Consider the following 22669-nt stretch of genomic DNA (forward strand, 5'->3'; position numbering starts at 1 on the left):
AAACCAGGTGTGCGGGGAACAAGACAAAACAAATGGAACAATGAAAAAAGGAGCGCTGATGGCTAGAAAGTCGGTGACGTCGACTGCCGAACGCCGCCCGAGCAAGCAGGGGAACCGACTTCGGTGGAAGCCGTGACACTGGTAGCAGGATATACACGTAAATAGAGCTGAAAATTGACTGGTAGCAGGATATACATGTAAACATGGCTGAAAAGTGACTGGTATCAGGATATACATGTAAACAGAGCTGAAAAGTGACTGGTAGCAGGATATACATGTAAACAGGGTTGAAAAGTGACTGGTAGCAGGATATACACGTAAACAGGGCTGAAAAGTGACTGGTAACAGGATAAATAGATAAATACTAACATTAATGGCAATCAATAACCAATGAACAGCAGCGTAATGGTAGTAATACATCTAATCAATAATCATTTTAGGTGTGTAGTTGTTAGCCATTTAACAGTCTTATAGCCAGGGGGTAGAAGCTGTTTAGGACTCTGTTGGTCTGGGCCTTGATGCACTGGTACCGTCTGCCAGACGTGAGCATGGAGAACAGCCCATGTCTCGGGTGGCTGGAGTCTTTGATCATTTTTCGGGCTTTTCTCAGACAGATAGTGTACGTCCTGGATGGCTGGGAGCTCGCCCCCAGTGATGCGTTGGGCCGTCTGCACCACCCTCTGTAGGGCCTTCCGGTTGAGGGCGGTGCAGTTGCCATACCAGACGGTTCTACAACCAGTTAGAATGCTCTCGATGGTGCAGCTGTAAAAGTTCCTTGTGATCTGAGGGGCCATGCCAAATCCTTTCAGCCTCCTGAGGGAGAAGAGGCACTGCAGTGCCTTCTTCACAACTGTGCTGGTGTGAAGGGAGCATGTTAAGTCCTCAGTGATGTGGACAAAGAGGAACTTGAAGCTCTTGACCCTGTCCACTACAGCCCTGTTGATGTGGGTGACCCCCTGTTTCCTATAGTCCACGAACAACTCCTTGGTATTGCTGATGTTGAGGGAGAGGTTGTTGTCCTGGCAGCGTGTCCTGAGGGTCAGTGTGGCGGAGGTGTTGTCACCTACCCTGACCCCGAGGGTGGCCCGTCAGGAATTCCAGGAGCCAGTTGCAGAGGGAGGTGTTCAGTCCCAGGGACCCAAGTTTGGTGATGAGGGCACTATGGTGTTGAACACTAAGCTGTTGTCGATTACCACCCAGGTGGGAGAGGGCAGTGTGGAGTACACCTGAAATTGCATCGTCTGTAGATCTGTTGAGGCGGTATGCAAATTGGAGTGGGTCTCTAGGGTGACTGGGATGATGGAGGTGATGTGTCCCATGACCAGCCTTTCAAAGCACTTTATGATTACAAACAATGCCATTAACAATGATCAAATAGTTGCTTTGCTTTAAGCCACAAACATCTAGTTCATGGAGTTCCACCTAAAAACACAACCACCCACACCCATACACAAACACATACACACACACACACACACACACACACACACACACACACACACACACACACACATATATATATATATACATGCACACACAAATACTTAAATATTAGCTAAAATAAATATAAAGAGAGGACATCAAACTATTGCTAAAGAGTAGTACCACTCCAGTGACTTTGCTGATAAATACTTTGTTGAGGGAAAATGTACATGATACGATTGTGATGTGTTGTTGTCTCACCTAGCCACACTACATGACCAAAAGTATGTGGACACTTGTTCGAAGAACATCTCATTCCAAAATCATGGGCATTAATATGGAGTTGGTCCCCCCTTTGCTGCTATTACAGACTCCACTCTTCTGGGAAGGCTTTCCACTAGATGTTGGAACATTGCTGTGGAGACTTGCTTCCATTCAGCCACAAGAGTATTAGTGAGGTCAGACACTGATGTTGGGAGATTATACCTGGCTCACAGTCGGCGTTCTAATTCATCCCAACTGTGTTCGATGGGGTTGAGCTCAGGTCTCTGTGCAGGCCAGTCAAGTTCTTCCACGCCGATCTCGACAAACCATTTCTGTATGGAACTCGCTTTGTGCGGGATCCTGAGTGGCGCAGAGGTCTAAGGCATTGCAACGCAGTGCTAGAGGCTTCACTACAGACCCGGGTTTGATCCCGGGTTGTATCACAACCGGCCGTGATCTGGAGTCCCATAGGGCGGCACACAATTGGCCCAGCGTCGTCCGGGTTAGGGGAGGGTTTGGCCGGGGTAGGCCGTCATTGTAAATAAGAATTTGATCTTAACTGACTTGCCTAGTTAAATAAAGGTTAAATAAATAAATAAATACAAAAATTGTGCACAGGGGCAGTGTCATGCTGAAACAGGAAAGGGCCTTCCCCAAACTGTTGCCACAAAGTTGGAAGTCTAGAATGTCATTGTATGCTGTAGCGTTAAGATTTCCCTTCAATGGAACTAAGGGGCCTAGCCCGAACCATGAAAAACAGCCCAGACCATTTTTCCTCCACCAAACTTTACAATTGGCAATATGCATTGGGGCAGGTAGCGTTTTCCTGGCATCCGCCAAACCCAGATTCGTCCGTCAGACTGCCAGATGGTGAAGCATGATTCAGCACTCCAGAGAACGCATTTCCACTGGTCCAGAGTCCAATGGCGGTGAGCTTTACACCACTCCAGCCGATGTTTGGCATTGCAAATGGTTTCTTAGGCTTGTGTGCGGCTGCTTAGCCATGGAAACCCATTTCATGAAGCTCCCGGCGAAGTTGTTGTGTTGAAATTGCTTCCAGAGGCAGTTTGGAACTTGGCAGTGTGTTGCAACCGAGGACAGACAATTTTTACGCGTTACATGCTTCAGCACTTGGCAGTCCCATTCTGTGAGCTTGTGCGGCCTACCACTTCGCGGCTGAGCTGTTGTTGCTCCTAGACGTTTCCACTTCACAATAACAGCACTTACAATTGACCGTGGCAGCTCTAGCAGGGCAGAAATTTGATGAACTGACTTATTGGAAAGGTGGCATCCTATGACGGTGCCACGTTGAAAGCCACTGAGCTCCTCAGTAAGGCCATTCTACTGCCAATGTTTGTCTATGGAGATTGCATGGCTGTGTGCTCGATTTTATACACCTGTCAGCAACGGTGTGGCTGAAATAGCCGAATCCACTAATTTGAATGGATGTCCACATACTTTTGTATATATAGTGTATCTTAAGATGAATGCACTAATTGTAAGTCCCTCTGAATAAGAGCATCTGCTAAATAACAAAAATGTAAATGTAAAACGTGAGTAAATATAAAGAAAACAGGGAAGCAGTAAGTAAGAACAATCTTTTATTTGTGTTTTCGGGAAAGTTCGACTACATCCCCATTGCCAGCACTGAGTGGGCTGGAACAGTGGACACCACTGGTGCAGATGGGTAGTTGTAGTTCAATAAAAATCACTATAAGAGCTATCATCATCCACGTCAGGGAGATCAGGAACAACATCCAGTTGGGAGAGCATACGTACAATCACTGAGGTGAAAATAGGCTGCAGAAAACCAAGAGGAAAACTGTGGCTAGCGTGCATAGTCCATACACAACTAGAGAACTGAACAGACGTGTACAGTCAGAAGTGCATGGGATTCTACCGCTGTCGTTCTCCAGGTATGAGATGAGCCAGCGAGATTGTGGAATCCATGATCAACAGAGAAACCAAGATGGCCGCCTTCCTCTGGGAACTGTTTCAGAGAAGTCCGGATAGAAACTGTCCGTTTGGGGTTATGAACAAACCAGCGGCCCTCGAGGGACCAAAACAGGATATACATGGTGCAGGGCAGGAAGTGACATAAAAACAAGGATGCATGTCTGAATAGTCTCTCTGTGAGGATAGCTTGAGATCAAAGATGCTTCAATACGAAACAAATCATGTTCATCCAAAGAAATAAAATCATTCAATTATATATAACAGCAACAATAAAGGGGGGTAACAATCATCATAATCATAATAATAGTAATGGTAGTTATTTATAACATGGTCGTTGAGGAAAAGAAGCACTATCACTGGGATGACTGGGCCCTTTCTCTCCCCTGGGTTTAGTGAGTCGGTAGTGAAACATGACACTGTGGATACTAAGATGATGCTCAACAACACAGAAATGCCGGAAAACTGACAGAAAGTATCAACAACCTTAATAAATCAACATTTAAAATTTTGGCTTTTTTATTAGTCCCAGAAATCTGAGAATTTAACACCATTCCGATCGATGGGGAGAGTAATAATAGCATCATCTCGAATGATAACCTATTCCCTAGGTATATGGGAGAATAGGGTCACATTTGATATGACACCCAACCACAAACCCCATCTCCTGGAATACATTTGCATATACGCAGTCATACACGCATCTCATCTCTGCAACATTCACACTTAGCATATACCTATGTAAAATACACAAACTGGTATATTCAATATAGACAATATTTATCTTCTACCAATAATAAGAATGCTAACTAAAATCATTAATATAGTACAGTAACACAAGTGTGCTTTTTCCTGGGTAGTTGGTGGACTATTTAGGAGGGTGTGAAGACATTGTGGTATTATGTATACAATCTACAACCACAGAGACCGGTTGTTAGGATTGGTTAAAGGTAAAAGTAGCCTTTTCGTGATTGGTTGTAAGCGACTTTAACCGTGTTGGGATTGGATCAATTCAATATAAAAAACATAGGAAGGAAGAAAACATCACAATGCAGAGAGAAGATCAAAACGGTCCACTGTAACCAGAACAACTAAAAAATCCTACCAACCCAGCTTGGGCAAGATATTCTACATCAGTTAGAACTGACAGCAATCTAAAAGGACAAAAAGTGACAGAAAGAGAGCGAGAGATGGCCAAGGGCTCAGCAATATGAGTTCATAGTATACATAATAAAAACTAACAGTCGCCCCATCCATTAACTGTAGTGTGATTGAATGCCCTGCTAGTCTTGGGGTCACATAATATTCTCTATATTCTCTATATGACAGAGGAGATAGTGCAGCTATAATCAAATGTAAGAGCTGTTGCACCAAAGCTCTGACATCTAGACAACTACTAAACAGTCCAAACTGTTAGTAAAGGTTGCAAAAGTTGTAACAATATCAAGGACTTGTTATTTACAAACACAGGACAAGTGCTGAAGATTGTGCTGGGTTAATAGTGTTTCTCCCATTTCTCTCTCGCTCTCTCTCTTTCACTTTCCTACCATTTCAGCCCAAACCCCATCAGTTAGAAACACAACAAAGAAAACAAATTGAGTGCTGTAAAATCCACAAAGAAATGTTGAACTGTACAATTTTAAAATCATTTTGCTCTCTATTTTACAGTTTAAAATGGCCGCCTCGCCTCCTAGTCCCTGACTCTGAATCCTGTCTTAAAATCCCTGTCTAACACCTCTAAAATAGCATCTCCGTTATCAATCTACTTTAAAAAGATATTTTGTCATAGCCCTCCATCGCTCTATATCTTACATCTTTCCCATTCATATAGAAAATATACAAAAATTATTTCCAAAATTTGCTCCCCCTCTAGTCTTAATATAAAAATATACAATTCTCCGATATCAAAATCCTCAAAGTCACGTCTTCTCTTCTTTTGTCTAAAGGGGCAACAGTCCTCCGGATTATGTAATCTCTCTGTCCCTAACCTTTAACCCTGCCCACTCTGACATCATCAAAATGTGACACCTGAGCTTCTTTATATCACCCTTCTCATCGTCTCATACATTCATCATCATCATCATCGTTATCATCATCATGTCACCCCATTCCACCCATCAGTTCCTTCTCTTTCTCCTCCTCTTCTTCACTGGTCTCCATGGCGATTCTCATATTTGTTGAGAATGTTGCGGCAGCGACCGAGCTCCTTCCTCATGTCAGCCACTTCCTGTCTGAGTGCCTGGTTCTCTCTCTCCAGGAAGGCGGCACGGACCGAGATCTGGTTTTCCTTCAAGCGCCGCGCGTCACGAGAACGCTTGGCTGCCTCGTTGTTCTTACACCGCCGGGACCAGTACTTATCATCCTGAAAGAGGAAGACACCGTTAGATATAGAGCTACTGACATTACCTTGTAGAGAATGATCTGACCCTGGACCAGAGGTTAGGGACAACTTCTACCAACTCTTAATACTTCTACCTACTCTCTGACTACCAACCTTGAGGTCTGCTGGCACCAGCATCTTGCGGGCCTTCTTGATCATGGGTTGTGGTTTGAGTTCGTCCTCGCTGAAGCGGTGTCTGCGGGGGTCGAAGGCGTCCTGGCCGGGCACGCTGGACAGAGCCACGTCGGCCGCGTCGGGTTCAAAGCCACCCATCACGTCTGGACCGTTGGATGTGGGCGTCATGAGAGGAGTGCAGGACGAAGAGGAGACAGAGGAACCAGGCGAGCCACAGTCGTCGTTCATGCTCGATTGACTGCCTCCTGAAAGAGAGAGAATCGGTTGTTATTTTCTTATTAAACCTTTATATGAACCAGGAGATTCCATGTAGATACATTATGACTCACTGACCTCTCAGGTCCATCAGAAAGCAATAACACACAGCATTTATCTTCAAGTCAAAATATGTAAAGTAAAAGAGCTGTAGAGCTGTTAGGCTGCAGTTACATAACATGTCCACCAGGTGGTGGAAGGGAGCTACTTTCTGCTCTGAGAAACTAATAAACAGGAACGTTTTTCTCCCTGCTTTCAAGTGTGAATTCTACAGCCCAATGTCTTTCCCACTATTGTGAGCGTGCATTTCACTTCAATATGAATCAATTATCATGGAGAAATTGAACTCGAATGGCAACTTTACATATGCAAGAGCACTTTTCTCAAGTTATCTTGTGTATAAACGTTCAATATCACCCTTTTAGTCAGAGTATATATTTCAATCCTGGTTTAATATTATCATCAACATGCCCGGACTCCTATAAAGCTGGTTTTGACAGTTTTCTTGAAATGTTTCTAAAACTGTTATACAACCGTCACCCCACCCCTTGAAATCAGTTCCCTATGTTCTATAAAGCTCACTCACCCCCTTTAGGGCCTAATGCACATAACACCTTGACATTCCTATCATTAAGACTCCAAACAGCCTTTTCCTCTTCCTATTCCTCCTCTATGAGAACACAATCAGAACACAGCCTACACTACATCCACCTCGAGTTAAATCAATGGTCTGGTGTCTGAATGAAAACTTAAATCAGATCATTACAAATATGTTCTCCCGTCTTGCCTCATAATTTGTGTTACACTGTAACGACTATGTAGCAAACACATCATCCAACCCATAATATCAATTTTGGCTTCGTCAATGTTTCTTTTACATAAATATCCGATTTGTCTTGTAAATGTGAATGTGTCGTATTTAAATCATGTCTAAACTGTCTAAAGTGTATTATTGTGACATTGGAATACAACAGAAATGCAGCTAAAAAACAACCAGTTTATGAAGGGTTAAATACAATGTCTACTGACAGTCCCTATCTACTGTACAGCACCACATCTTAATCATTACTATCTCTGTAAATCTCTCTCTTCTGCATTCAAACATTCCATTGGAACTTCAGTATCAGCAGGCAATGGGAACCTCTTCCTCCCCCCTCCCTCCCTCGCTCTCCCTCACTCTCCCTCCCACCCTCGCTTGCCTCTCTGCTCCTCCCAGTCCTCCGCTTGGCCCTGCCTCTCGTTCTCTTGCTCCAGTGCTCACAGCCTCTGCACGTGAAGGGACACTGCACGTGCACATTGCTGTAGCGTGTGAGGTGAGGAGAGATTTAAAGACACGCGATCACAAACACTCACTACACACACCTACTTCCTCGCCCTCCCCTCCTTATCTCTGTCTCGATCTCCCTATGTACAGTAAGACCTTAGTGCTCAGTAAATGGCTGGTTGGACCTGAATTGAACATAAACCGACCAAACCAAACCCCTTTGTCAGCGCTGTGAGATCCATAGTTAAATGTCTCCTCTGTCTCTTTCTCTCAGGCAGCCTAAATGTTAAACATAGCTCAGTGTGAAGGGTAGTTTGTAGCCTACAGGAAATTCCTGTTGTTGCTTTCTCAACCCCTCCTTGTTGTTCCCTCTCTGTCAAGTTAACTCAGCGTTAAGGGATTCCATTTGGCTTCACAGAAAATGATGCTTGGTCACCATAGGAGAGGTCAATATGAGTACTGAGGACAACTTAAACAGCTGAATCACATGAAGACTTTGTGCAGACTCTACTACAGCCTTCTCTTTAAGGACATAGCCGTCCTGTATTGATACAGGGTCACCATGGTATCTGCCATGTCACTGATCCTCCATTTTAGTCCTTCATCTAGTTGCCACTTCACAAGGCCAAAACAACATGGCACCATAATCCTTGCTTCATTTGGCCAAACTGGACCAATGAATACATTGTCGATGCCATGTAAACAACGATACACTGCGATACATTCACCAACCACCCACCACCCTTACAATCCCTTTCCATAGAATCACCATAAACCATCTCAATCTCCCCCCTCTCCCCATGTTCCTATTGAAGATGTGTACATTAAACAGATGTACACTGTTCCATATTGTATCCATGGGATAAAATCATCATAGAAATCCCTGCATGTTGCCCTCCCCTCCTCCAACACCCGGTTTGTGTAACTCACCATAGTCAAGTCCTCCCTGCATGTTGGACTGGGCCACCTCCAGGCCGATGAGCGACGGGGAAGATGAGGATGACGAGGAGGAGGCTGAAGAGCAGGGTGGGGGCGATGAGGGGGGGCACTGGGAACTCTGATTGGGCACCGCCGACTGGGAACTCTGGGATGGGATCTGGGCTGTACTGGAACTGTTTTGGCCGTGGACACCGCCCATGCCGTTCTCTGTGAGGAATTCCTCCAGGTCCATGTACTGCAGCTGGAAGAGGCCTCCTTCCACTGGCAGGGTCCTCTCCCACAAGAGGGGTCCCAGGAACGCAGACTGGTTAAATCCTCCACCTGATCCTCCACCTCCTCCTCCGCTGCCACAGCCGTTACTGTTACTGCTGCTCACCCCGCTGCTGCCGGTACGCATGTTGCAGCCGCCGTTCCCGCCACCCAAGGAGTCCTCATCCATGTCTGTGATGGTTCTGTCTTTGTCTGTGATGGTGGGAGAGAGACAAAATGGAGGTTATTGGTTAGTAAAGGATGGACAGGGGTTGGAACTCTCAAGAGTTGTTGTTGTCACATCAAATGTTTGACCCTTGGTGCTGCCAGAGGTGGGTTTGGGATTATAAAAAAATACAAAGTGTTATGGTATCCCACTAGATACACTCCCTCAAGTCTGGTTCCTCACAAGGTTTCTTCCATCTACACTCTTTGCTTTTTACTTTTTGGGGAGAATTTATTAGGGTCATATGACAGGATATAATTATCTTATGTCCAAAGCTGTAGGCGTTCTTGTAAATCTATTTAATTTAATTCAGTGAGACAAGAGGGTGCTATGGCCCAAGCCTCATAGCTGTTGAGGTCCAGAGGCACAATTATCCTATAGATGCGTCAACTCTACAGATACTGAGAGATAGATGATATCTGTGGAATGGTGTGACAGTTGGATGCATCAGCTGCACTGCTATGCGCACAAACACCACTGAATGCTTCAGTCAGACCGTAACAGATGGTCATACAAGAAACTGCACAAGAATCAAAATCAGAATGCTGGATGAAAAGCAATATGATTTTTACTACATGTATGCATGTCTATGTCTATATTTGGTGAGACAAATGAATTTGTGAATATAGGCATCCATACCACAGGCCTCGCTAGTACTGTTTAGCATGTCAGATATTATACCAAAAGATGTCATCTTAATCTGCATGCTAATCTAAAACTATGCCAGGGGATTGGAGGGGCGGAGATTATAATCCATATGAGAACATCATGCTCAGCTCACAGCAGAGTGCAACATGGGATGGCACCATCATTCTATTGGACATTTGGGGGTCATAATTGGACAGTGAGTGACCTTTGTGTTTGGATAAAAGTGTTTGTTATGCTTAATGACCATGTAATAACATAATGGCATATTGGTTTCCTTACCCTGTAAACTGTCTATGGATAATGTATGACAGTAGTTCATGCTTTGGTTTAGTTTCCCTGGCACTGTTTCCACATGCTAACGTTTTAGCATTTGTGGCACAAATCCTATTCAAGTCATGGGACCGATATTAGCATGTCCAAATCATCCAAAAGTATCTCAAGTTGATTGTGAAGCTCAACAAAGTCACTTATAGATGATTTGAACATGATTTCTATCCCATAATTTCCTTTCTGGTTTACTGCTCTATACTATAGGAGTGGTTGGATTCGATTAACATTTTCCAAAGAGCATTTGATCCTACAGTCTTAGAAACAAGGGTTCCAAAAGGGTTATTTGACTGTCCCAATGGGAGAACCTGTTTTGGTTCCAGGTAGAACCCATGTTGGTTGCAGGTAGAACCCTTTTGGGTTCCATGCAGAACCCTCTACATTGAACCCAAAAGGGTTCTACCTGGAACCAAAAATAGTTATTAAGAGGGTTCTCCTATGGGGACAGCCGAAGTACCCTTTTAGGTTCTAGATAGCACCTTTTTTTCTAAGAGTGTAAGTTCTGTTCTGAGACAAAGTTTCCTATTGTGGTCCTGACCTGTATTATCAGAAGTAAAAATACAAACTGACCATGAATCAGTTTTAAAGGACAACTTTCACCTCCATGTATATCCTATGGTGTGTGTTGGCTGCAGAATGTCAATCATGAATCATTATTCAGAGCTGAGTTCTGTACTGAAGAACCACACCAGTATACCATCTCTGTTTTGTTTCCAAACAACAAGTCAGACAGTGGTGCATGTGTCATGCCATGTGCATGTGACAATGGCAGGACCAGATATTAAGTTATGCTGGTGAGCACAGCTGTCTTCACTGTACTGTACTCAATTGTCAGGTAGACAATGGAGACTGGTAGATATGATTTCAATGAATGTCAGTTACAAAATATGCTAAATAACAGAAAAACAACATTGGCATGCAGTGTCTGTTCTCATAAGTGCTGCAAACTCCATCAGCAACATTGTTGCACTGTAGAACCTTCAGTGGTAACAGCATGATAACAATGTAACAATCAAATGAAATCAAAGTTATCTTCTCACCTTTAACGTCGCAGCAGTCTTTGAGACTTGCACGGTCTCCCTTCATCGGATGCTGCAGGAGGGATTTCAAACTAGCCATGGAGTTGAGGTGTCCACCGCTGATGGAGCCACCAGACTGGTTGCAATTCCCGAACTGCGGGCTAGCGCCGGCTGGGAGGTCCGGGGTCAGGAGCTGGGTGAGCTGCCTGGACATAGTTGGCCGGACCTGGTTGTTGATTAGGATCCTGGGGCGCAGGCGGAGTCTAAATGACTGGCAGATTGATCACCGCTATCCAATTAACGAGAATATTGAATTAACATTTATTATAGTTAGAATTGGGTACAAACCAGGTGCAATGAATAGTCTATTTGAAATGACATTACAAACGTGTTGAAATAATATAAAACGCATATGTGGGTGCATATCTCGACAAGATATGAGAACATTTAAGTATGATTCCCAGGCTCAGTATACCTGTGTAGCCTAATAATAACAAGCAATAGTTGCAAAACATGTCTCTTTGATTTGTTTAGAATGTCAATAAACATTTTCTTACCTTTCCCTCTATTTAGGCTATGAAGTGTTCTTATATCCACTGTTGTATCATTATAATAGACAGTATTCCAGTAGATATGGTGCAACACTATATTATTGTAGATCCCCGGTGCAGATCAAGATGTTATTCTCCAATAGAGACCAGTTGTAACCGTCAAACTAATTACTGGTGCCCATGGTCAATACAAAGGTGGACAAAATAAAATCCGAGCTGGAGATCAATAAGTTGTTGTCGAAAAATATCCTGAGTTGATCAACACCCCCCAAAAAATGATGATTCAAATATGATCAAAATGAAACTCGAAGCAAGGAAAAAGAATGTCCTGCTCCACAATGCCAAATGAACAAATAATGAAGAGCGAAAAGCGGAGAAGGCTCTGAGTACGCGCTCTATTTGTCGGGTGACAAGCTGTATTACTTTTTTCTTTAAGCTTTCCTGTCGCTCTATCGTTCTTTCGGGAGGGGGGGGTCCTCTTTTCCCCCGCGTACTTTGTGTAGCCAATGTACTGAAGCACGGGCTTGGATTTGGGCTGCGCGACGGCTGTCCTCTCAGCTGGAACGAACACGGGCAGTTCACGTGACGTCACAACTCATAGGGCAAGGCGCGAGAGAAGGCATGATTGGCTTATTTGTTCAATATGCATGACACAAACACACAACCCCCCTCGTGCCACACCTCGAGGGGGCACGCCAAGCACTTGTTGTTTGTATGCTCATGGACAGACGGACGAAAACAAATGGACAGTTAGCAATCACCCGCCACCGTTATCATCATGACTTTCAGTTAACGTCTTTAAATGGCTCTAGCAACTGAGGGGACCTTGAGACATATCCTCTTATAGAACGTTCATCTAGGCATACAAATTATTGCCCAAATAGAGTGCCAATATGATTATTTCATTAGAATGGCAATGGGCATAGCACCATTCTATGAGAAAGCAACTGAGTGTAGACTACAGTTTTCCCAGTCCGCTTGTAATCCAGAGAAAACGTGAGTGGCTGCCGGGTTTTCAGGCGAAAGGAACACAGCAGCACGTTGCTTCCTAAAAGCAGAATAGCTGTTATAGCGCACATGGCCCAGTCACGAGGAGGTGCAACCCTTATGCATGTTGCTCTAGCTTCGATTGGTTGGAGAAAATAATGTCTCCTCCCCTAGTGAGCGCTTATTGGAAAGAACTAGGCCACCCGCCCCGCCCTACGGATTCCCCCCATGCTACGGCCGCGTGAGACCGATTCAAAGCAGAACAGCGCGAGGTGTCTGCAGTACTGTATTTTAACCCACAGCCAAAGAGCCACAGGAAATTTTTTTTTACTGCTAGTCGGACATCGGAAAAACAATATTTTGACAGATCCCAGGAACAATATACATCCTTATGAGGATATTACTCTGTGTACCACTCACTTGTTTTCTTCACAAATAGGCATAGGCCAACAGCATGAGTATAATTAATGGGGAAACAATTGATACATTGATTTATGATAAACTATCATACATGTGTGTTTACTGCAGAAGTATACTGCAAAACTAACCTTGCATGCCTTCATGCCTGACCTATTCATGATAATGAATCGGTTAGAACAATTTGAGAACGTTTGAGAGAGCATAGAACAGGCCTACAGAAGAGGTAGTTGGAATATAGAAAAGACAGACAATGACCTTAAATTACATTCACATTGTCTAAAAATTGTTTTCTTTTTTAAATCATAATCAATTTTGCTTTAAGCTATAGTAGGCTATATATTTTCTCTGTATACTCTTGTTATTGTGGCAGCACCATCTCACCAGGTCAAATTCCTGTTACATGTAAATGTACTTAGTGAACAAAGGTGACTGATTTGATAGGTAGGCTATAATATGCTTCTTCGGTTGTAGTCCTACATGACATGTGGAAAATGCACTAACACATGAACAGACCATGCTATCTAGAAATTAAAATGATAGCATTTCATGTTTCTTAGTGATTGATGTTTAGTAGTATTTGGTGTTGAAACAGAGGGAATAAGCATAATGAAGTGAAATGTGCATATCCCTCTATAGCAGTTAGTGTGACAGTGCTGCTGCCACCTAAAAAAATACTAAAGTCAAACCAGAACAACAGACCACAGCTGTCATATTTCATTAAGGTGAACTCTAATACTGTAGTCTACATTACAATAGCCTATATTCACACAAACTAACAGAACTAGGTCAGTAGGGCAGCCATAACTGCCTTGCAATTCTGGATGTAGACTATGTATGTTTGTATGTACGCATTTATGTTGATGTTCTATCTGTGTCGTACACAAATAGATTTATCTCACACTCGCATGAGTCTGCAAACACACACACACTTGTACACACTCGGTCACTCAGTCACTCACATGCACGCACGGCTCAGAGACGAGCACTCACTGACACACACAGCTCAGACATGGACACTGCACGTTCCGACTCTTGAATCCACCCCCTATCGGTGTAAAATCCATGTGACTGCCACACTCTACCACACAAGGGCCAGAGTACAGTGAGCAGAAATGAGGTGCCTAATGCCATCTAGTGGATTTAACATAATACTGTAGGCTGTAGATGTCCATTATGTATTTATTTTGGGTGGTTGTGAGTTGTGGCCATTTCAAATTGGGGTCATAGAAAGCAAAGCAAAAAAAAAAGCATTTCTGGTCAAATATACAACATTAATTGGATTGACCTGCCAATAAGTTGGATAACCATAGTTGTGCTAAGTTGAAATGTATTTGTATATCCATAATGACATCCTGAAATCCATCAGGTCCACACAGCTATTTAACTATATCTGGGACAAAACTATTATACTGATTTTGGTATTTGTAACATTTTTCTCATTATAGAGTCAATACCCACATGATTAGTTATCAGTAACTATCCAGTTCTTCATCATTAGCCTTACATGATACATGGACAAAAAACACAGCAGAGAACACTTATGTTTTATTCAATGCTGAAGTATAATCAACAACTATCTTTGTTTTAAGTAAATAAAGTGATAGAAATGTACTTAGAACTATTATTTTTCTTTAGAAGATAAAACAAGGCTTGACAGGGTTATGAACATGATTGCAACTCAGCAAAAAATAGGAGAAGAGGACAGGATAAAATCCAGGTTTGGCAGGTAGACAGATGGAGTTAAACACACATTAATTAATACATGTAATCATAACTGTTTTGCTACTATGAAGGAACAGTAAAAGCTAAATAAAGTACTTTGTGAAAACAGAAACACAGCAGTGATAAGATATTAACACAATATACGTTACAGTGAGCTTTTTTCATCCTGTCTTGATCTCAATATCTTGGTATAAAAGCTACAATTGTTTCCACAGGCATGAAAATTAAATAAAGTGATCATGATTAGCAAGGCTTTTTGTAAGATACACTTTTTTGTCTGGAAGTGGTATTCACTTCAATCTATTAAGATTCTCAAATGTATTTTTAAAGACGTGATTAAATCACCGGGGACATTTTTCAGGACTTTGTTAACTTACGCTTAAAACACGTCCTTTTTGGATGTACTGAATGAATCATCACATAGTGAGTTCACAACCTCCGCAACAAACTGACCAAAAAACACACATGCACCAACAAACAGACTGTCTCTCTACCAACCAGAAGTCTGTGTCCCACCCTCTCCCTACTCCTACTAAATGCACTTTTTACATAAAAAAATTCCCCAAAAGGGCTCTAGGTGAACATCAACAAGACATAGTACACAGCAGAGACAGAGTTATCATACAGCTAGGGGTATAGAAGGGATGCTAGTAAGGCTGAGGGGGTAGAGTTAAATTAGCAGGTCAAATCACCTAAACATGTCTAATAACTGCACAGTGTCAGCCAAGCATAGTGTCAATGCACTTAAGGGTTAATGATCATATGAAAACAGTAATGTCTTTCAACATCCTCCCATACAGTTTGGATGGAAGAATTCCGGGTGATCCTTGGTTGATCTACAGTAGTTCATGTTGTTAAAACACTCGTTCTAACAGTCAGTGAGTTGAGTTGATGAGGTCCAGACAGACACCAGACCAATTCAATCGCCCCCCCCCAAGGCTTCTGTTTTTTAAAGTCCATCTTCTTCTATGTATAGTCCAAAACTGATAACCTCTACCTTTCCTATCAATGAAAATCTAAACGCCACTACCTTAGAATTCAGCAAGCTCAGTATCTGTACTCTGTAAGCAGGGAGTGCGACATCTCCCCCTGCTCCTCTCTGCTCTTACTCTCCCCCGCCCTCTTGGACAACTTCAGGCTGATAGCGCCACCTCGTGGCAGTCCCTTGGCCCTATGTCGGCAGGTCACCTTGTGCCTGCGGAGGAGGGGGGCGTTCCAGAAGCGAGCAGAGCAGCGTCTGCAGGAGAAGGACCCTCGGGCGCGATGAGTCGCCCGGTGGATGAAGGCTTCCAGGAGCCTGTGAGACTGCTTCCCACACACACCGCAGCACAGACGCTCCTGGGGGGACAGGACTCTCTGGGTGTGTTTAGCTGCCCTGTGGGCTAGCAGGCCGGCCTGGCGGGCGAACATGGCGTGGGGACAGATGGAGCAGGCAAAACGTTTCACTGGGACTTTGAGAGATGACAGGATTTGTATCTTCATCCCTCTTGTTGTGACCAGCTCATACCCTCCCCCTCCCGCTTCCCCCCCTCGTCTAATCTTCAACAGAAGCTTTTTCTTCCTCAGCTGTTTTTGGAAAACAGACCTCCTCTTCCTCTGGTCTTTCCTCCCCTCGTCTCTGACGAAGCCTGAGGACTCCACCGAAAGGTCCCCCCTTCCCTCCCTCCTGTCGGACTTTCTCTTCTTCTTCTTCTTGTGCCTCTTCATGTCATCGTGTGATTGGATGTTCCTGTGGTGTTGTTGCTGGGACTGTGGCTCTGAACGGTGGTGATGATGTGAAGAATGGTGGTGGTGGTGGTGGTGGTGGTGATGGTGGTCGGATGGCAGCTCCGTGAGGGGCTGGAATGGAGCTGTGGTGTGAAGGGTGTGACTACTGGACCCAGCTGGGTAAATGTGCTCCCCTTTCACCCTTGCTGGGGAATGCTGGTGCTGAGGGGGCATGATTGTGGAGTTGGGTGGCAGGGGCTGAGAGTAGGGAGGGACGCTGGAGGCTGAGGAGTGGGCCGTACCAGCATCATAGAAAAGGGGGGAGTAGCCAGCTGGGGGCTGAGGTGGCTGTTGTTGATGACTGTGGGTGACAACACTGTGACTCTGCTGCCCCCCGTGGCCCTCAGTGGAAGGTGCCATCTGAAGGAGGGCGTTGGTGGCTGCCTCGCTCTCTGACGCAGTCCCACTCACTCCACCACCAGCTGCACTGTTTACCCCTGAACCACTGCCGTCCCCTTGTGCGTTGTCAGTGCCGGTGCGGGCCAGGCCGTGCTGTGACAGCCTGTGTCGAGTGAGGCTGTTGGAGTAGGCAAAGGCCTTCCCACACACCTCGCAGCTGAACAGCTTCTCACCTCCGTTCTCATGGACCGTCTGGTGATGAGCCGTCAGGTGGAAGTGATGGCGGAAAGACTTCCAGCATATGGCACAGGTGTAGAGCCTGGGCGGGGGCTGGCTGTTGGAGCCTTGAGGCTTGACATCTTGGGGGTATGAATAATAGGAGGAGGAGCTGTTTCCTTGGTTCTGTTCCCTGTCTTGGCCCACACCACATGATGGGTTTGTGTTGAAGTTGTTGAGGTTCTCCCCTCCTGGTGTTGTGGGGACCTCTTCCAGCTCCCCTTTCTGATGGAGCTTCCCGTGCCTCTTGAGGCTCTGGGAGTAGCCAAACTCTTTCCCACACAGGCTGCACTTGTAGTTCTTCTCCCCAGAGTGAACGGTGTGGTGCTTGGTGAGGTGGAAGGCCTCTCTGAAGTGCTTCCCACATGTACTGCAGCGGTGGGGCTTCTCCCCAGTATGGACACGGTCGTGCCTACGCAGGGTCTCGCGGCGTGCAAACCCCCTGCCGCAAACACTGCACAGATATGGCCGCGGGATGTTGCTCGACTCTCTGGGAGCTCTGGGGGTGTACTGCCTGCGTTTAGGGGGAGCGTTGGGGTCTTTGGGCTTTCTGGGTTTCGGGGACGTTTTGGTTTGGCAGCAGGGTTCTGTGGATCATTCCCCTGCTGTTGGTTGTGGTTCATATTACCACTCATACCATCCTGGTTCCCTGCTCCTCTATAGGTCTTATCCATCCCAGATGTTGATGAAGGGGACCCCAAGGGGCCTAAGTCCAGCCCCCCCAACAGCCCTCCGATGATATCCCTCCTATCGTCGCCTCTGTTCCCACTGTTCATATCACAGTTGGCGGCAGCTGCGGCGGCGATGGCTGAGATGGCGTTGTTTACAGAGCTGGTGACGTCGTCTTCAGAGTCATCCAGGAGAGAGGACAGGGGGAGGTGCTGCTGGTGGTGATGTTGGGTTTGACTCTGAGGGTGAGGGTGCAGCGTCGGGGCCAATGGTGCCTTCCTCAGCGCCGGGCCCGCCATCCCACTGCCACAGGGGGAGGCTCCAGAGTAACACGGAGACGGGTTACCTTGAGAACGGTGGTCGTCATGGTAGCCTGTGTAACGATTCCGAGAGTAATCAGTGGGGTATTTACCATCTGGCCTGTCCCTGCTGTTAGCATTCCCTCCCCTCTCTGACTGAAACAGACCACCATCACACCCTAGCCTTGACTTCTGACCTCCCTCACCTCCCATGATCACACCCTCTTCATCTTCCTCAGTTTTCCCATAAATCACCCCTCTACTACCCTGGTAATCCCCACCTCCTCCACCTTCTCCTCCGCCACCTCCTCCCATTCTGCCCTCCCCTACAGCTCCTTCCTTGCTGCTGCCCTGTGGTTTTGATGCCCTACCTGGCTTGCCGCATGTGCCAGAGGCAGCATGGTTGAGTAGAGAGGTGCTCTCACGGAAGCATCGACCGCAGGCTGGACAGCGGAAGGGCTTGTCCTGGTGAATCTTCTCGTGTCGCGTCAGCGACTCACGGCGGTTGAAAGCCCGGGAGCAGATGCTGCAGCCATACGGGCGAGCCTCTGAGTGGATGACGCCATGCTGGAGGAGGTGCCCCTTTTTCTTGAAGTGCTTGCCACAATCTGAGCAATTGAAGGTCTTGTCAGGGCTGGGGCAGGAGGATGAGGCCTGGACTGAGTTGGATGATTGTTGGGAGGACAGCGAGTTAGATTGAGAGTTCAGATCCTGGGTGGAGTGTTCCTGGGTGGAGTGTGGGAGACTGGGGTCAGTTAGTGGTTGGATATGAGTCGGGTTTGGGTTAATGCTGGCATTATTGCTAGTACCTGCTGCCGTAGACTCATGCATACGCAGGTGCCTGCGAAGGCTGGAGAGGTGAGTGAAGGTTTTGCCACACTCACCACAGTTATAGAGGGGCTCAGTGTCAGCCTGTGTAGATGCAGATGGCATGGAGCCCATGTTATCAGGTTTGGATAGGTGAGAACCATTAGTAACCAGGACTGATGCTGCAGTGGAGGAGGGGCCAGAGGAAGAGGAGGATGAGACAACTGATGATGATGAGGATGATGATGAAGAGGCCAGGAGGGATGGATCTCCTCCCAAACCTGACATGCCAACCCCTCCGCCCCCCCCCCCAACCAGCCCTGGGGAGGGGTCGTGGCCCAGCCCCCCTGCACTGCTGCTAGCATTGGGGTTCCCACTGCTGTGGCTGCTGCTGCTGTTACTGCCGCCATCTGACTTCCTCTGTGGCAGGTAGCCAGCCATCGCTTTCTTCCTCCTACTGCTGCTGCTTCCGCCCCCACTGCTGTCCCCCTTGCCGTCATCCTTGGAGAGGGACAGATGAAGCGGCAGGGGGAGCGGCAGGCCTGCTTCCTGCTGCATCAGAGAGGCCAGCTGGTTGGAGGAGAGCACTGGGATGCCCTGGAAGTCAAAACCACCCAGGGAAGAGGGCTGGGAGCCTGGGTGGAGGGGGTGGTGAGGGTGGGAGTGCGAGTGGGGGTGGGACAGGGTATGGGGAGGCAGCTGCTGCTGCTGTGGAGGCTGCTGCTGCTGTGGCTGAGCGGTAGAGAGGCCATGCGAATGAGAGGAATGCAGAGCTGGAGGCGGAGCAAGGCCTGAGCTGGATCCCTCACTCTGACCTAAACCTATCCCCAGGTGGTTGTGGGTTCCCTGTTGAACCAGAAACTGCTCTAAGCTAGCGTTAGCAGGCACACCAGAGAGAAAGTACTGATTAGCAGCTAGCATGCAACTGAACTGCTGATGAAGACTCCGTGCATCAGACTGGGCCCCAACCAGCTGGTGTCCCAGAGAGGTGACTGCACTGCTACTGGGGGGATTGTTAGTTACCACTGAACTGGAGGGGGAGGGGGAAGAGGATGAAGGGCCAGGTGATGCTTGGGGGATGCCTGGATGCAGAGGGGGTGGTGGAGGGGGGGCAACTCCCAACCCCCCAGCACCCCCACCACTGCTACCCCCAGAAAAGTGCTCGAAGCGGCCGACCCCAGAATGCAGTTGCTCCTGTGCCAGAGCTGCCTCTGTCGGGTGGAAGGAACGCAGGAACTGTGGGTAGCCCGACACATGGCTTGAGCTGCTGCTACTCATCTTGCTTGACTTGGATCTTGAGCTTTGTGAGGACGAAGAAGGTTGTTGTTGTAGAGGGGGAGGAGGGGCGCTCATTTTGGCGAAAATAGAGGCAGAATCGGAAAAGGCGTTGCTTCTGGCCCCTTGGAGGGACCCAAGGCCTAGCCCAGACAGGAGAGCTCCTGAGGTCTCGGCCTGCTGTTGTTGTTGCTGCTGGAGCTGGTGCTGGTGAAGCTGCACCTGCTGCTGATGCTGTAGCTGTCGTTCTAACCCAAGGCCTTTGAACTGATGGGCCTGGTGTCCGCTTAACATCTCTATTATGTCCAAATTGTATTTTCCAAATTGGAACATCTCCCACTCACTGGCACATGGGGGTGCAGGAGCCACACCTCCAGCACCAGGAGCAGCGACAATGATCCCACCACTGCCGCCAACGGACGAGCTTCGGCCGAGGGATCCTGCAGTGCCACTATTTGACCTGGAACTGCCTGAGTCGCCTCGGCTCGATCCCGAACTCCGCCCGATAACACTGCCGGTCCCCCCTGTTCGCGCACTTCGGCTGCTGCTACTTCCGCCCGATCGCCCACTGCCCCCACTCTCCATCCAACAGGAGAGGGAGCAAGTGTGTGGGGAATGGGGTTATTTAGTGTAAAGTGGGGGGGGGTTCTCAAACGTGAACAGGTCTTACAGTTCTTTTCAACGTGGATACCGTACTCTCTTTTTATCTTGATGGGTTGGTGCCATTTTATTTAGTCTTAAACACCTTGTACAGTTTCATGGGGAGAAAAGGCCTTGTTTTGGTGTGAAATTGTTGTTGGCTGTTGGTCTCTTGGTGTTTTATGGCACAGAACAATCTTTATTAGAGAGCAGTTCAGTCAACAGCTGTTGGTTGGCTGTTTCAGTTACAGTGTTTTCATCCATATCATCATTTCCCTTCATCCACGTCAGTTTATTCACTCATTCTCTGGGAAGAGATGATGTTTTCTTCTCCTCACTGAAAAACAGAGACTACATTAGTCAAAATACATATTTCTATTTGATAAAAACTGTTAAATTGAACAGCTGACATTTGTAAATACACCAACATTTGTACCATTATGATACACCAAAGTATGTAGGATAAAATAAAATTTTCTTTAGCTTAAAATAAATCACACACAACAAAAAAGGTATATAATATATATACACACACAATATATATATATATATATATTAAACAATGTATTTTTTAAATTATTGAAAAGGGATAAAGTAGGTGATGAAAATGTAATCACGAACCTGGAACATCACATTCATAGATGCCACAAAACAAATTACACATGGTTTTGTTAACAATGTGTATATATTTATGTTGTATTATCCAGGGCGCAATTGAAAAAGAGACCTAGGTCTCAAAATGTCGTACCTGTTAAAATAAAGGTTAAATAAAATAAAACTTTGTAATGATATATTTTTTCAAATGTCAGTCTTGCTAAAATTAATAGTTTTCCAAATGTAAGTATAGTATGCTGAATGACTATTTTATTACTAATGTTATTATAATGTATTTATTGTATATTACTAGGGTATTACTACTGCATATAGTTTCGTATGAACTGAGCACTGTGTCACACTTTTTAAGTCCCCCTAACTGTAAATAAAACATTCATTATTATGAATTATTATTGCATGTTTATAAGACGTCGGCGAAATATTGATCACGTTATGGAAAATCTTACCTTTAAATTTTGACAGATGTCAATGAGTCAAAATATGTTCCCCCGACAGCGGAGGGAGATGGATTTTATTTCACAATCGCATCTTTTTGATTGCCTTTCACATTATGTAGATGACCAATCCTGTATGGAGGACAGAAATTCAGAATCAGCAACTGTTATTCAGCCACTGCAAAAATTGCATAATTGCACAATACTAGCTACGGGAACTACTAACTTTGGGTTGCACATTGCTTTGACAAACATTGGGGGTTTTGCAAAGAAGCGCTTACATACAAAACTGACAGCTTTTGGTATAACATTCTGCTATTTAGCTAGCAGATATCGCATGCAACCCATAGAAATACACAACACACACGGTTTGCTATCTATAGCATCAAAAAATATGCATTCAAAAGCCAATGAATGCCTCTTGGCAGAATGAAATACGAAATTGCTTATTTACCTACACATCCAAGTACAAGTTCAGGATGCGGCCTGTCACGCCTTCCTACCATCTAGCTATCATTCGCTTAGCGCTCCATTTCTGCGTACTGTTTTCGACTCGTTAGCCATAGCCATATTCACTGATGCTGAGCGAGGTGAATGCTCGGCTCCCTTTCGCTCGAAATACTCAGTATTTGAGGCTGCAACCTTTTCCTCGCCATTTGACAGCATCAATCCCCATTGGTAATGATGAGTTGGTGATGTTTTTGTCGGCTTAAATGTTTTGGACGGTCGGTTATAATTTTGGGGGGGTAAAAGGGAATGACGTGTGCTCACTTAACATTGGTCCTTTC

At 45.8% G+C, this 22669-nt stretch overlaps 2 protein-coding genes across 5 annotated transcripts; both read right to left on the bottom strand.

Annotated features, from left to right (window-relative positions):
* Positions 1–3274: 3274 nt before the first annotated feature.
* Positions 3275–12295, bottom strand: dbpb (D site albumin promoter binding protein b). Of its 4 annotated transcripts, none has more exons than XM_014201708.2 (5): positions 11639–12295; positions 11103–11326; positions 8604–9074; positions 6119–6399; positions 3275–6001 (listed from the first exon to the last, which is right to left on the bottom strand). In XM_014201708.2, exons 2-5 carry the CDS (start codon positions 11293–11295, stop codon positions 5786–5788), a joined length of 1161 nt encoding a protein of 386 aa, XP_014057183.2. In that variant the 5' UTR covers positions 11296–11326; positions 11639–12295; the 3' UTR covers positions 3275–5785. The 4 variants fall into 4 exon arrangements, with proteins under 4 accessions (XP_014057183.2, XP_014057181.2, XP_014057180.2 ...); XM_014201706.2 differs by having other exon boundaries at positions 11103–11352; positions 11639–12294; XM_014201705.2 differs by having other exon boundaries at positions 11103–11370; positions 11639–12288.
* A 2272-nt stretch (positions 12296–14567) lies between these two features.
* si:dkeyp-69b9.6 (uncharacterized) lies at positions 14568–22640 on the bottom strand. Its single transcript, XM_045718802.1, is given in 5 exon segments — positions 14568–17694; positions 17697–21169; positions 21454–21580; positions 21894–22013; positions 22336–22640. Coding segments are annotated over 2 exon segments (4968 nt in total). The 5' UTR covers positions 20779–21169; positions 21454–21580; positions 21894–22013; positions 22336–22640; the 3' UTR covers positions 14568–15808.
* Positions 22641–22669: the final 29 nt, after the last annotated feature.

Source organism: Salmo salar, chromosome ssa05 (genome assembly GCF_905237065.1).
Source record: "Salmo salar chromosome ssa05, Ssal_v3.1, whole genome shotgun sequence".
NCBI classification, from domain to species: Eukaryota; Metazoa; Chordata; class Actinopteri; order Salmoniformes; family Salmonidae; genus Salmo; species Salmo salar.

Coding starts and splice junctions, on each gene's coding strand:
- dbpb (XM_014201708.2), bottom strand. CDS start 11,295: ATGTCCAGGCAGCTCACCCAGCTCCTGACCCCGGACCTCCCAGCCGGC. Junction 9,075..11,102: donor AGACTGCTGCGACGTTAAAG/GTGAGAAGATAA, acceptor CCACCATCACAG/ACAAAGACAGAACCATCACA. Junction 6,400..8,603: donor GCAGGGAGGACTTGACTATG/GTGAGTTACACA, acceptor TCTCTCTTTCAG/GAGGCAGTCAATCGAGCATG.